The sequence below is a fragment of the Equus quagga genome, chromosome 10 (genome assembly GCF_021613505.1).
Source record: "Equus quagga isolate Etosha38 chromosome 10, UCLA_HA_Equagga_1.0, whole genome shotgun sequence".
Lineage (NCBI taxonomy): Eukaryota > Metazoa > Chordata > Mammalia > Perissodactyla > Equidae > Equus > Equus quagga.
In genome coordinates, this window is record NC_060276.1 from 97,682,094 (window position 1) to 97,698,308 (window position 16,215).

The window sequence follows — 16,215 nt, forward strand, 5'->3', positions numbered from 1 at the left end:
CCACTTCTCTCCTGGTCAGCTCCTGTTCATCCCTCAAGACCCTGCTCGAATATCATCACTTCCGTGATGGCATCTGCAAATCTTGGCAACAAGGCTAATTGCTCTGTGTCCCCATAGGGTTATGTCCACTTTAACGTTATCACATGTTGTTTGCTTGCCTGTTTGTTTAAGAGATTTTCAGGAGACTGTGGACCCCTTGAAATAAGAAACTTATATCTTGTGATTTTATGAGTATCTTCAGACATAGTTTAAGGGAGATCCTTCTTTCTGCCAATCCACAAAAGGGAAAAATCAGAAAGTCAAAAAGGAACAGAACTCTGACAGAACCAGGCAGAAGGGTTTTTCCCTAAGTCCCTTTATTTTCTACTTGAGATAACATTAATCATTAGGTATTACCCACATTGACTTCCCAGTCCCTTATTGATGAGGGTTTTTTCTGTTAAACTGTAAACTACGTCAGAAATTCAAGCAGAGATTCACCACAGCTGTACATTTCTTCTGCCTCTGTCTGAGAAGAATGGACCCAACCTTTGTCCACGGCAAAGCACTATGGACGTGACTTGTTTACCACTTCTCTTTGTTGGAGGGACCATGCTTCTTCACTTATACTCAAGATCAATTACAATGATGAAATCCAAAGGAAATTTTTCCTTTCTTACTCAGGGCACTGCAAGGTAGGTTTCCGCTGTTCTGTAACATATTGCAATGTAGCTGCCATGTAAAAATTCTTATGATGCAAAATAATCTATATGGACATTCTTTTTCCTGTTCTAGTTCTTTATTAAAACATATAATTTATCTCATGGCCATGGAATGACTTACGCTTCCCCAAAGCTTACTCTCCTGGTGATAGTTTTTCAAACGTACGTATTCTCAAGATGAAAGAAACATCATCTCATGACCAAAGGCTATGAATGCCTGGGCCTGCTTTAGCAAGACGGCCCAGGGTCTCTAGGATGTTCTGAATGGAACTGAATGTTTTGGGAAAGATTTGCAGGTATACAATGGAAAACTCGTGAATGGGTTTCTGGCCCCAGCACAGTGGATTCCAGGAATGAAGGAACATCCTAGATATTTTTCCAGTTTCCTCATTTTTGTCACCTTTCCTTTGGCAGACATGCCACTGTTACCTACCTTTCTAATAATGTCCACGTGCATAGCCTTTCTCCTTCCTTTTCCTTATACATTGAAAAAAGGGTTACTGTTTTCTCTCCATCACCATCCACCCTATTCCATGGGAGAAGAAAAGCTAAATAGGGTGAAGTAACTCCCTAGGCACAAAAAACCCATTACACTTTCCAGAAGAAGTAATTTGCTTTACTTGGTAGTAGGCAGAAATTAACTCACCAAAGAACACCAGGGAATCAGATCCAATTATGTCAGCAGGACTTTAGTTAACATCATGATACTAGAACTTTCTTTAACATTCAAACTTTATGGATACCTAGAATTCATTTTAAAGGTAATGTCGCTAAGCTTTAGGCTAAAGAGTACCCACTAATGAATACAGTTGTGTCCAATGTGCGTTTGTGAATTATTTGGAAATTATCCTGTTATTTAAAGTGAAAAAAATATAGAAACATCTTTGATTTATTACATCATTAACCTATTCTAAACAATTACCTCAGTGTAGGGTTGTTTTGTGGTTGTGTCGGGATATCATGAGGGTTTTTTGGGGGGATGAAAGATGGAATAAAGTTGTTGTTCTGCACTTGCAACATTCATAATTAAAACAAGCCAGAGGAAATTAACTACATGGCTGTTATGATTTCTAGCGTATTACCAAAAATAATCATGGCACTTCACCATATGTTCTTGCCTTGTTCTTACATATTGCTGTTGGGATAAGATGAGACTTGACATCAACTAATTGCTTATTTCTAATATACAATCTTGAACTACACTGATTCTCTAGAGGAGAAAAATAGCTCTGTGACAAAGAGGTTCAGGAAATAAGAGCTTTCCTAACTTATAACTCTGTATGTAAGATAGACAAACCGTACAGGTAAATATAACCAGATGTGTATTGGTCCATAGGAAGATAGTCGCCAGTTTTAAGAATAAGAATGTATCCTGTTCGTTTAGAGTCCTTCAAAATCATGAAAGGTATTAGTTCTGAGTAGACGAGGAGGAATAAATAAGTTAATACTTAATTGGAAAACAATTCAGTTGCCCGGCCATTCCTCGCAGGGCGTCACGGTAAATTTCCCAAACCAAGTATCTCACAAGCGCCTTAATGAGGTAATTATTGTGTTGTATTACGTGTAGCCCAGGTCAGAAGCCACTTGCTTTGTATTTGAGGGGTGAGGGGAGGATTGGGGGAGCAAGTAAAAAGAACATCAATTGAGACAGATCTGTGCTCTAAACCTGTTTCTGCCACATAACAGCTGTGGGATTTAGACGGGTTACTTCATCGCTCCAGACTGTGGTTTCCTCAGCTGGGGGATAAGAAGGCCTACTTGATAGAGTTGATGTAAAGGGTTTATAAGGGGTCTAAGTAATAGTTTCTTGCCCTGCTTCATCCCGCTACTCCACCTCCACCCCTCCTCGTGGCTCTGCACTAATAAATATGTTTCAATGTCGGAAAGGCCCATCTGGTCTTTCTCAGATAAGGAGAGTTATCTTCAAACAGACGGGATTCCTGCACATAAAACATAATACAAAACCAAAAGTACCTTCAGCCCTGTAGACTTTTCATATGTGGTTGTCTCTATGATTTAAATGTGCAATCTAGAGTAGAGAGTGTGAAGGCCTTTCAGGATTACCATTGGCAATGATCTTCTGAAAGATGTCTCATGTAGGAAATGCTCACTCAATTAGGAGCAATGAAGGAGTATAGCAATATCTGAAAAAATATTGCCACACAATGTAGGTTTTTATATGAACTTGAGATATATTAGTAAAAAGGAAAGCTCAGCCTGCCAAAGGGCTGGTTTTATCTTTCAACAGCAACATTATGAAGGCATGCTATTCTTTTTTTATAACTTAAGGGCTGAGCCAGATGGGTACCAACATTTTTTCCCTACCAGGTCTGTGGCATCTTAACTTTTTAAAAATGCCTGATAGGATATATTTTAGGTAGGAGTCTCCTGTGCCTATATGCAGTATTGGTATTAATGCCCTTGTCTTGTCCTTGTAATTTACTTGGCACCAAGGGGTGAGTGTGCATGTGTATATGTGCTTGAAACACAGCATATCTAAAGTTCGTATTACTCCTAGGGAAATGAAACTTAAAACAACATTTCTATCGGGGCCGGCCCCGTGGCCGAGTGGTTGGGTTCGCGCGCTCCGCTGCAGGCGGCCCAGTGTTTCGTCAGTTCGAATCCTGGGCGCGGACATGGCACTGCTCATCAAACCACGCTGAGGCAGCGTCCCACATGCCACAACTAGAAGGACCCACAACTAAGAATATGCAACTATGTACCTGGGGGCGTTGGGGAGAAAAAGGAAAAAAATAAAATCTTTAAAAAATAAATAAACAAATAACATTTCTATCTTTAAAATGCTTTTGTGAATAGTTGTCACTTTGCTGAATTCTGCCTTCCAAAGGTAGAGCAAGAGAAGGATGAAATTGAGTCACACATGCAGCTATTTCTGTAATTTGTGAGCACTCGATGACGGTAGCATCCCTTCTCCCTACTTCGTCCCTGTTTCTAGACCCACTTCATTGGTTCATGAATGGCCTGTCAGCTAAATTTCCTACGTCCATTGTCTCCCTGCTCCCATTTACCCTGAAAACTGTCCCCCCAAATAATCATTCTCAAATAGTTTTTTTGACCATATCATGCCTGTACACGGGAATCAGCAGTGGAATCTTATCCTTATAGAATCAGATACAATCTCCAGGCTACATTCAAAGCTCTCAATGGCCACTCTGTACCCTTTGATCCTCATTTTTGACCCTTTTCAGCACTGCTTCTTAGCTCCTGCCTTCAGCTCTGGCTCCTGTCTCTGTGCATTTGATATTCCTTTTCCTTGGAATGGCCTCCTGTATTCTCTGCTAGCAAACTTGGAGTCATGGAGGAAGGTGAAAGGGGGACCAGAGAGACACGTTTTAATGAAGGCCCTCAATAGATGGGGCATTGGCTTAGGTGCTTAGATGTTCTACTCACATCACTTCATCTAATCTTTGCCAAAACCTTATAAGGTAGATATTATTAGCCTTATTTATAGATGAAAAAATAGGCTTTGAAATATTTTATAATTCGCCGAAGATCACAAAGTTAGTAAGTGGAGGAAGTTCGAATCTAAACAAATCTTATGACGCCAAAGGCGGGGCTCTTTCCACTGTGCCGTACTTTATCCCAATCTATGTTAATTACTCCCCCCATCCTCTCCAGACTTTAAGACATACTCATGCCTTCATGTACTCTTTAATTATGTGAACTTTTGTAATTCTTCCTCAACTGTTCAAATCAGATTCCTCTCCTGAAGTATAAGCTCTAACATAATCATTAAAAAATCACCACCCAAACTCTCCTTTGATCCCTCACCCCCCTTTAGGTGCTGCCCTATTTCTCATCTAAACTTCATCGCCCAACTTTTTACTGGTGCTGTGTGTTCAGTCAACCTCCTTGAGTCTTCTTACTCTTACATCTATTTCCACATCCCCTCTGAAACTGTTCTTATCAAGGTGACCATTGACCTTCCTCGTTCTCATCTAATGCAACCAACTTCTCAGCAGTATTTGACACAGTTGGCCACTCCTTCCTTTTTGAAACCTTCTCTTCTCTCTTGGCCCCCATGATACCATAATTTTTTAGTTGTCCTCCTACCTCTTTGGCTCTTTCTTTTCTGTTTCCTTTTCCAGGCTTTCTACTCCTACCTAATCTCTGAATGTCAGTGGTCCTCAGGACTTGGTCCTAGGGCCCTTCTTGTCCCTCTGCTCTTTCTCCCTAAGTATGCTTGCCTATTCCGATGGCCGTAGATAGTATCGATAAACCGAATGATCCCAAATTCAGAAAGCCAGGCCAGAACTGCCTCCTGAGTTTCACGCATGTATTTAAAATCTCTACTTGAGTGTCTTACAGTCATTTTAAAGTGTAACGTGTTGAAAACAGAACAGAGAACTGACTTTTCCCGCAGTTTTCACCATCTCAGTAAAAGACACTACCGTCCATCTGTTGTTCAAGTTAAAAATTTGGCGTTATCCTTGAGATATCCCTCTCCTTTATTCTCATCATCTAATCCATTGGTATGTGTAAGAAATCCACATTATATCTCACATCAGTCCACTTCTCTCCTCTGTAATCGCCCTAGTCCAGGCCACCATTATCTCTTGCCAAGATTAGAAGCCCTGGCCTCTGACTGGTCTTTCTGTTTCTTCTCCTGCTTTCTTTAATCTCCACATAGCAATATAGTGACTTATTTAAAGCCTAAATCAGATCATGTCACAACCCTGCTTTAAAAGCTTCTATTTCTTTCCCTTGAAATACAATTCGAACTTCTTACCATGGGACTTCCAGGCCCCACATTATCTGGAGCCTCTCTTACCTCATGTCCAGCCATATTTCTTTCCTAGTAAGTTCTAGCCAAGATCTTTCCCACCACAGAGCTGATGCAAAGGCCTCCCTTTTAACCTGGGAGAAATCCTGTTCCCTTGGGTTTTCCTATAACTGGTGTCTTCTCATCCTTCAAGTCTCAACTGAGCCTTCTCACATAGGTGTTTCTTGACCACCATAAACAGAGCTCACCCATCAACACCACGTGGACACCATTATTCTCACCACCACCCCCCATTTGTTACCTTCAGAGCCTTTTCTTATTTTATTGAACATTTGTCTGTTTACCATATTTCTCCCCTGTTTATCCTATTTCTCTCTCCATTTATCCTATTATGCTGTGAATGTCAGGAGGGTAGAAGTTTGGGATTTTTTATTTACCACTACGGACTTGGATGCTAATATGTTAAATATCAGTGGAAGGAAGGAAAGGGGAGGGAGGGGGAGGAGAAAGGGATGAAGGGAGGGAGGGAAGGAAGGAAGGAAGAAAGAAGGAAGAAAGGAAGGAAGGAATTAACTAACTTAAGGGCCAGGACTACATCTTTCTTACATTCTGTGTGCCCAGATCTCCTAGTGAAATCTTGGGCATACAATAGGCACTTAATGCATGTTTGTGTGATGAATAAATATGCAGGACATTTTTGCACTGTGACAGAATAAAAAGAAACTAGGAAAAACAAGATGCAGAAGAGAAAAGGTACTTCCCATCTTACTTCCAGTCTAGTCTCACTGAAATGAACTCTTCAATTTTAAAAAGTAATTTTAAGACTAGAGTAAACCAGAGGGTCAGACAAGGAAAAAAAGCATCACGTGTTACCAGAGTTGGGGATTGCTTAAGGCGGTCTGACAAATGGGATTTTGCTCAGTTTCCTCTGGGGTAATCCACCCTAGGCCGGGCATTTTTAAAGATTAGATTTTGAAATAAAGCTTTGCACCTGGGAATGTACTGAGGCAGGAGAGCATATCCCTCCTCTCCACTGTTCTAGTACTTAAGTGTGAGAATTTTCGAATGAGATATGAAAGCAAAGACAACAAACCCTGCAGGATAATAGTCTCTGAGGACCTTCATAACAGCCATTTTTAAAGCAAAGCCTATGGACTCCTAAATCCATAGCCGCTCGTTTAAGATGCATTGCCATGCAGTGGACCTGAAAACACACTCCTTATCTACCTCGAGCCACCAGGCTCCGAGCCAAATGGCGGTCCTCAAATTAGCTCTTGTTTCTCTTGGGGTGACAACTTTGCTGCTTTTTAAAAGTATTGCAATGGCCACATATAGAATAGAAAAAACAGTCACACCCAACTGTGAATCTGTACCCAACTGCATTTCCTGAGCAAGTTTAGAAACCTCTGGTGGTTAGATTAGAGTCCTTATAAGGTCAAGATTGTGAGTCCAATTCCTTTATATGGATGCTTCTCCAAAAATCCATTAGGAAGGATAATTCTGTTTTGTTTTGCTAGTTTTAATTTCCAATCCGTAACAGACTGATGCTTTTGTAACATGCAATAAAAATGAATTACTTTTAAAAATTACATAAACCAGACACACAAAATGCAAGCCCATGCTTTTTATTTTTAGATCGCTATAAACATTTCTCAAGATTTACTCTCAATTTCTGTTCTCATACTGGAATGTGCCTGTGTGTCTATGTGTGTGTACTCCAAAACCTCAAGTTTTAGAGCCCATGTTTAACAAGTCACTTTGGATAATCAAGCTAAGGGAGTTTAACTTTTGTATGTTTGTTTTTGTTTTGTTTAACTTTAAAGCATCAACGCTTTTTCAGGATAACTCTGTTGGATAAATCCATTTAAAGAGTTTGACATACACTGCTTCCTTCTGAAATCAAGTTTACTGAACATAAATCTGCTTTTCTTACTCATTCAGGATCATCATCATTAACATTAATTATTTTGCTTCGCTTTAAAGCTTGATGATGCCTTCAAGGGCTAATAATAAATGTAGGGCTCTTAGTTTCCACACTGTGTGACCCTGGTCAACTATGCGTGCCCGTGGCTCCTTTGACACCTTTCTGGTTCCCTGTCAGGTGTCACTTCTTGCTAATCTCATTTAGCCCTTAAGGATAACGTCTCCCCTGCTTTGGATCTCCTGTTTCTGACCTTTTAAGTTCTTGGAAATCAGATCATCGCTTTGTTTTTCCTTCCAAGCTTATTTGAATTAGGTAAAAATTATCAGTAAAGAGGAACTAATGACCTTATCCTTATTCACATACTAATTGCTTTCAGAAAAGTTGAGAGACAGTGTGTCTATAATGAATTCTGTAGGGAGACTTGGTCACATATTTTTATTCATCTTTTTCTTTTGTTTTTTTGGTTACTTCTCAGTTATGTTCAAAATAGGAAGGTTATCATTTGCCACGTTCTTTTTTAGAGACAAATAATTCCATATACATAGGAAAGAAAATATGTGGGTACTCTTACCTATGATGTTTTAGAATAGTGTCATAACCATTTGTTCGGATAATAAAAAAAAAAAGTGTATCACACTAACTAATTCTTGGCATCTCCCTTCTTTATTTTTCTTCTAGTAAAGCTTTTGTAACTTTCCATGTTCTTCCCCACTTGTCTTCTAACTCATGAACTCCATGGATTGTTCTCCTTGACAAATGAGATAGTACAAATTTAATATTCAATAATCTTGTCTTGGTCCTTTCCTTTTCTTCACAAGCTTTTCTTCTGAGTGGCTTCCTAAAAGAAGGTCTTGATCCTACTTAGTTTAAGGACCTCAATTACATTCTACCTGTTTCTTCTTAACATTCATCATCCATTCCAATCAGGTTGTACAATCTATTGTCCCAGCTCACAAACCTAACTAACTCCCACCTTTCTGCTATTTCCATGCTATTCTTCCCACTTGGAATACCGTCTTCCTTCCACCTCTCTCAGTCCTATCCCTCCTTTATGGCTCAAACCAAGTCCTGTGACTTCATGAAGTCTATTTCTATAGCTCAGTTTCCACATCGATTCTCTTATAATAGAAACCCTTACATTAGCTATTACTTATTAAAAGGTTGTTGTGGTGTGGATGCTGTTCAAAGTATTTTACAAAAATCATTCCATGTAATATTTAAAACCAACCCAGCAGGTAGGTATTATTATTTATTATTTAGTGAAGCCAAAGAGATTAAAGAGTTTAAGTTAAACTTATGCAACTAATAAGGAAAAGAGAAGGGAGAGGCTCAAACTATGTCTCTGTAACTGTAATTTGCCATTAGTTTTCCGTGGAGGCTGAGAGAGGGGACTTATGACAGAAGTAGGCTAGACTCTCAGAAAAGAAGGGAGTGTGAGATTTGAAAATCTCTCCAGGAAACAAGATACTCCCTATTCCTAAAACCACCACACTATGAATATATCGCTTGCCTCATATCAGAGCTCTCTTGATAGTCACAGCTGAAATTGCTCCATGATTATACAGAACTGTAGGCTATGTGTTTCTTTTGGGGGAGGGCTACATACAACTTTTCCTTTTGGACCCATTTTCTCAATTATTTTATGTTCTTTCTTAGATTAGATATACTCTGTGCACTGCTTCAGATCTATCTAACCGTCTCCATTTTAACAAGACCATAAAATTACTCTTTGAGTACTGAAAGTGTTGTTCTGCGTTGTCTAATGGCAGTGCTAGATTTGCGGAAATTTGGGCAGGAGTATTATTGAAAGGAAAAATTTTAAAATTAATAGGAAAAAGCTCAGAGGTAATACAGCCTAGTGGTTAAAAGCACAGTCCTTGGAGACCAACCGCCTGAGTTTGAAGTCTCGCCACATGGTTTAATTAGCTGTGTGACCTTGGGCATTTTTACTTAACCATTCTGTAGTTTCATTCTCTTATATATAAAATGAAAATAATAATGCCTACCCTAGAGGGTTACCGAGAGGATTACATGAGCTCACGTATATGCAGTGCGCTGCACAATGTCCAGTGTACCGTAAGTCTTATATATTTTGTTCCTGTTGCTGTTACTGCTATTGCTTCTGTTGTTATATAACAAATACCTTTTTTTTTCTGTTCATTAGTTATTTTCTTCTTAAAGAATACAATAACAAAAAGAAGAGGAAAATTAGATCACATACATTGAATGTATGACGAAGGCTCGAGTGACCTTTTCTAGTTGTTAGAAGTTAAATAAAACTACTTTAAAAATATCTGTGAAAATTACTTTTTGTCCTGATTGGCTATCCTCTGAGAACTCCTCTTGATTCTCCATACCAACCTGCTGCTTTTCCGTGGCCCCTGAGGCTAAGGTTAATCTTAAGATCAAGGCCATCATGGTAGCTTTATGCAAATGTGAATGTGTTCCTTCCTACCTTCCCTGTCGATGTCTCCCCACCTAGGATTCATGCTGCCTGCTTGTACTGAAAAAATCTCCATTGCGGCACGCCAACCTCCTAAAGAAAGCCTTGTATTCCTCATTGATACTCATCTCCATTTTAGAGCAACTTTCCTGAGTCTCGTAGCTTGACAGATTCCCCGCCAGCCTGCCATCCCAAAGGGACATGGCCAAACTACATTTATGCTGATGTGTCAAGTCGTTACCTAGCGTAATGTTCACGCGGCTCTTGTAGACAAAGGAATGAGTTCCTGATGGGAGAATTTCTGTTCTGGCAGCAGGGATATTTTCTAGTAAGGAGACCTTTTCGGTGCAAACAATTCTGGCTCACAGGTGGTCCCGGATGCCCAATTGCAAAATGAGAAGGGAAAAGGGTAGTCAGGATTCCATTTTTCATTCAGAACAAATCAATCTATGTGGGTGAATTTTTTTGTTAAAATCAGCAATGCTGTCTTGCCGTGTGCTTTCTTCCTCAACAGTTGTTTTTTCCCCCTTGTTCAAAGTAGCCTAGTTCAGCTTCAATAATTAGTATCTGTTACAGCCAATGCTTAGAATAAACGGTGGGTGGAGACAGCCCAAGATCTTCCAGAGTCAAAAGAACTGGATCCATTGCCCAGTTCTAACATTGGCTAGATATGTGACTTTAGGCAAGTCAGTTAAACATCTCTGAGCCTCAGTGCTCTCATCTGTGAAACAGAGAAAATATTACGTACATCACAGGGCCAGGAGGAGGAAGAGCTGAAACAGTACATTTGTAAGTGCTTTATAAACTGTAAAGCCCTCTACTCTACGCGCGTCATTTGTTGCTCTAAACCACCACCATGACCTAGACCCGTAGGACTGAGTTGAGTTACCTTCCTGCCAATTCTGACTACTTCAGCCACTTCTGAATTTCCAAGGGGAAAAGTTTTAATCCCCATATCTGTGAGGTTTGGCAGGGAATTCTCATTAATATTTAGTTGGTAATATGGATGAATTCAATAAAAAGTACACAGTAGATTTTAGGAAAAGTAAAGACATAACTGTCTCTTGCAGTCTTCTTGTATTTCCCACGGTGTTAAGACGAGACAAATAATCAGTCCTCAATGAAACCTGATTTATTGATCTTATATTCTTTTCTTTCTTGATGATACAACAAAGGTGTTTATATGCAGTGTAATGTAAATAGCAAAGATGAAAATAGCAAATTCATGAATCAACATCCTATTTATGCTTGGGGAGACCTCTCATTTACTCAACAAGATGTTGATGACTTCATGATACACATAATCTGGAGGAACTATTCATTGAGCCTGGGTCTCTGCTGTAAATGCACATGTACAAAGTCAAGTATGCTGTAATCTATATGCACGTTAACTTAGAAATCTGATTGTAGTAGTCAAAATATCTTATTTTCTTGAACAACTAAAGGTTTGCTTTTAATCCCCTAAGTATGTACTCTTGAGGTGAAGTTTTAAGTGGCATGCAAATCAAATACAAGAAGAAAAATAAAGTAAAAGAGAGACGTGAGGGAATTATGTGGATAACTTTGATCTGTTTGGTTTCTAGTCCTGAATTATTTAGACAAATTAACCTCACTTTTCTCTTTTGCTGCAAAAGTGGCAAATTCAGGGGCTGGCCCCATGGTCAAGTGGTTGAGTTCACGTGCCCCACTTTGGTGGCCCATGGTTTCACGAGTTTGGATCCCGGACGCAGACCTAGCACCGCTCATCAGGCCATGCTGAGGTGGCATCCCACATAGCCCAACCAGAAGGACCTGCAACCAGAATATACAACTATGTGCTGGGGGGCTTGGGGAGAAGAAAAAAAAAGTGGCAAAATGACTTTCAGAGCACAGTAATGTGCTCCATGCAGTAGGGTATGTTTTTCCATGCAGGTACACAAACATAAAATAGATGTATATTTGGTCTAACTCCATTCGGTCACAAGCCCAATACTAGTTTTCCATCACATAAGCTCGTTTCAAAATCATGCTATTTCCTTCCAGAAAAGGCCAGCTTGGGATGGAATAGAGATAGATGCTGCTTGATCTGTTTTAGTATTTTCATTCTTTCACTTTTGGATGCGGTTCTCTCCGTGTTCCCCCTCCTGTCTTCCAGTCAAAGAGAATGGGACAGAATTCTCTTTAGAGTCCATCGGTGGTCCTTTGGCTGCCAAAAATAGTGATGAGATCCATTCATTGCCCATCTACCTTACTTCTCAAACATTCAAACTTTTGCTTCTAAGAGGCTGTGGTTGAAAACACGGGCCAGTTCTTCAGAATTTCTAGCATGTTATTGCTGCCACTCTTCCTCCTTACTTTAGGAGAGTAATTTAATTCAATTTTAGAAAGAGAGAAAAAAAAACCTTTCTAGTTACACAGATCAACCCAATTGTTCGGAGCTTCAGAATGAATTTTTAAACTTGTTGAACAGAAGCATACAAATCTCTAAAAGCAAGTCAGATAATGTACAAAGCCTCCATTCATTGTGTAGGCAGAAAGGAATGCTAGTACCCGGCAGCTCTCTAAGGAATGTTCCTTTGGCTTTGACTGTTCTGCTGGGAACAAGGAGGGAAACACATATATAAAATGAATTTATAATGTCTCTGGCTTATAATGGCAAAATGATAAGAAAAGTTGGCTGTTTAATATAAACTGTCAGTTGCATATTCCAGGCCTCCTCTCTTTGAGGTTCCTCCCACATCCACAGGCCTGGCTACCGTTTAGTGAGGAGTACAAAGTGGCTGTTTATTATTATTGACTGGTGAGGCCTGTGCTCCGAAATTCATTCTGTCAACAGAATGTAAGCAAAGTTGGCATTTTAAAGCAAGGCTCTTTCAGTCGCTGGGTTTTCTCAGGATTGCTATGCAACAGGATCAGTGCTGTAGTCCTCGGTTCAAGCTGAAAATGTTACACAGGAAGACATACCATGTAAAGGTCAGATTCTTCTACTATGATGATTTTCTTGATCTGTGTGTATACAAATGAGGTTGAATGCATCACCTCTTATCATAACTCTTAGCAAGGTCCTATGGACTTTCTACTTGTCAAGCCTAAAGTTATGATGGTGTTTTAGATGGGAAATCTTGCTAATAAATGTATGATGCTGTAATAAATGTATGATGCTGTAATACCAAGGTGAACTTAATGTGTATTGTCAAGAAGATGTTCTCCTGTGATAGAATCCCATTAATGTGCTGGTGCTATAGACCGAGTACAGCTTGTTCATTAGTCTCTCCATGCTTTTATAGTCAGAGTCAACTTTCCAGATTACTATGTGCGTGGAAAATATGACTTGACTCATAGTGTAATGAAATGATTGGCACTGGGGTACACTTTATCATGGAATTTTATTTCATATCACTTCAATAAAATGATCTATTTTGTCCCTGGACTAGAAGATATAACTTATGAAATTTTTAAAGTTATAAATATATTATGTTCCAGTTCATAGTGTAAAGGAGTAAATTTATTATACCTAATAAATGTACCTATAAATTTTTAAATTATACCTATTTAAATAAAGAAATAAATTAAACCTATACGTAATAAGATGCCCATTTTCAATCTACATAATAACATAAAGAGATAATACGTGAAGAAAAGTGAGTTGGAGGTGAATCTTCTTGTTATTGGCCCAATTAAAATGTCTTTTGAACTAATAGTTTATTTTTTGCAGTTCTCCAAAGTCACATTCATAGCTGGTGCATTTTGTTTGGTAATCTTGTACATCTTCTTCTTCCTGCTGCCCTGTAGGACCTGCAAGGAGAAATCGAAGCTCATACAGATATCTATCACAACCTGGATGAAAATGGCCAAAAAATCCTGAGATCCCTGGAAGGTTCTGATGACGCGATCGTGTTACAGAGACGTTTGGATAACATGAACTTCAAGTGGAGTGAGCTGCGGAAAAAGTCTCTCAACATTAGGTAGGAAAACATCAGGGGCAAAAAAGCCAGAAATGAATGAAAACGGCAAAATTTTCCTTGTTTTCCTAGCACAGGTAGCTAATATCGCATATGTTTATGTAAATCACCCAGTTTCAGAATGATTCCTTTTATTTTGAATAAATGAAGCATTCATTTGCTTAGTATGAAGCTGATACTTGAGGGTTCAGATTAGATTAAAATGGTGATGTTTTCTAACCACGGGAGAGATGCATGTGAAGACATTAGAGTGAATTTAAATGAGGAACAGAGCTCTCCTAATTTCATAGAGTTCTTTCTTGGTTTATCACAGGGTTATGCAAAAAGTGATCAAATTAATGTATGTTTATCATGGAATTCTTTCTTTGGCATTACTCTAAATGCATAACAGAGGACATTCTTTAAATACCGTAACACATTATAATTAACAGTGGAGAGGAGACCTCTCCATGGCTCCTGCAGCTAAGGAGAGATTATAGCAACTTTCTGTCTTTAGCTTCCTCTCAGATTTTGTCACCACATCCTCTGTCGGCTAAGCCTTTAGTTGTTCTCTACTCCTCTATTTTGTACATTGCCCCTTTCCGAGTATCACCTTTCTCTTGAGAAGTTAATGGATGCATCTCAGCGTGTTTGTAAGGAGGCCAGAGTGAAGCTCTTGCTATACCCATTTTGCAATAGTTCAGTGACAAGGAGCAGAGATAGTAAGTAAAATGCCCACTGTCGCCCAAATGACGTAGGAAGTACAGGGAGTAGAAGTCACGCTTCCTGCTTTCTACTCGGTTGCTTTTCCTAATTCACTTCTCTTTATAAAAATATTTTATGCTTTCTTCTGTGTCTAGAGGAGGGATGGTAGAAGAGGACAAATGGACTTCCTAACAGTTATGAGGGAATGCATTAAACATTCGGAGTAGTTACTACCTATAGGCCACAAGATTACAGAATATTCTTCTTTTTTTTTTTCTGCTTTATCTCCCCAAATCCCCCCAGCCCATAGTTGCATATCTTAGTTGTGGGTCCTTTTAGTTGTGGCATGTGGGACGCCACCTCAATGTGGCCTGACGAGCGGTGCCATGTCGGCACCCAGGACCCGAACCGGCGAAAACCTGGGCCGCCACAGCGGAGCGCGTGAACTTAACCACTCGGCCAGAGGGCCAGCCCCAGAATATTCTTCTTTATAGTTCTTCGAAATCACCCAAACTTTTGAAATATAGCAAATTTACTTCTATAATGAAGAAAAAATATAACTGAAATTTATTAACTCAAACGCACTCTTGTGAAAATCTACACTTAATGTGAAATAATAATACTGATAGCAACTAACACGTGGTACTTCACATACCATGCAATGTCATGGGCACTTTATGTGTCTCGATCCATTTAATGCTCTCAGCAGCCCGAAGAGATAGATCCTATTATTCTTCTGTCCTTACATTAGAAGAAAGTGAGGCACGGACAGGCTGAATAACTTTCCCAAGGTCACTTAGTTAGTAAGTGGTAGACCCAAGATCTGAACACACAGAGTCAGGCTCCAGAGTCTGAGCTTTTAACCATCATATTATACCATAGAGTATAAAAGAAGAAGGAGAAGGTAGGACTCGCCCAACTTTTACACATAAATACATAATAAGTGAAAGGATGAAATAGAGAAGCAGATTTCTAGAAGTAGGAAAAGATTTATTTCTATTGTAAGGTTTTCCCCCCAAGTTTGCACCCCAGCTTCCAAGACTCTTCACTTTTATTTCCCTCTTTGGTCCATGAATTTTGTGTCAATGTGTCGATGATGAGTTGGGGGCAACAATGGACAATGGCATTTTCAAAGATAGGGAGGTTCCATTTGCTTTCTACAGCTTAAACTCTAAGAGAGGTCAGGAAATGTAATGACAAAGGCCATTTCGTAACATCTGTCGTTAAAAAAGAATGAAACATGTGAGATGGAAAAGATACTGGTAGGTAAAGTGAAGAGAATAAAGTTACTCCTTTTTTCAGGAAAGAAAAAGAAAGGTGCTGTAACTGTTCTGAACATCACTCAGTGCCTTTTCTCTCCTTCATGTGAACTTGATGAAATCAAAAGAGAATTGAAAGCAGCAAACAGCATGTCAGCCAAAATATGGGCTCTTCATTCTCAGCAATTTCCCATATGCCAGCTACTGCAGTTTAATTCTTGCTGTCATTAATCAAGTAGAGAAAACAGTTACCTTAGCTTATCTAAGGTGTTGCAATTCTAGAATTTAAATATTCAGATGAACGGTTTCGGCTTTTAAATAGGCCTCTCTAACAATACAGGATGTGTTATAAACACTCACTCATAAAAAGGAAAGAAAGAATTCTTCACGTCAAAGCGATTCAGTTTATTTCCTGACACTTGGGTGAAATAAGGATATCAGTCAATCCATACTGAATGGCAGAGTTCAGTTGAGAGAAGCACAGTTGAGGTAGTAATTTGGGATGGTTATGAAATAGGC

At 39.3% G+C, this 16,215-nt stretch overlaps 1 protein-coding gene across 9 annotated transcripts in view; it reads left to right on the plus strand.

The window, feature by feature from the left end:
* The window catches only part of DMD (dystrophin), a 2,273,580-nt gene that overhangs the window by 1,905,099 nt on the left and 352,266 nt on the right, over positions 1–16,215 (plus strand). For all 9 annotated transcript variants that reach the window (XM_046672830.1, XM_046672828.1, XM_046672833.1 and 6 more), the window contains one exon: positions 13,584–13,756. In XM_046672830.1, coding sequence (XP_046528786.1) covers positions 13,584–13,756 — 173 coding nt within the window. The remainder of the gene's footprint in view (positions 1–13,583; positions 13,757–16,215) is intronic.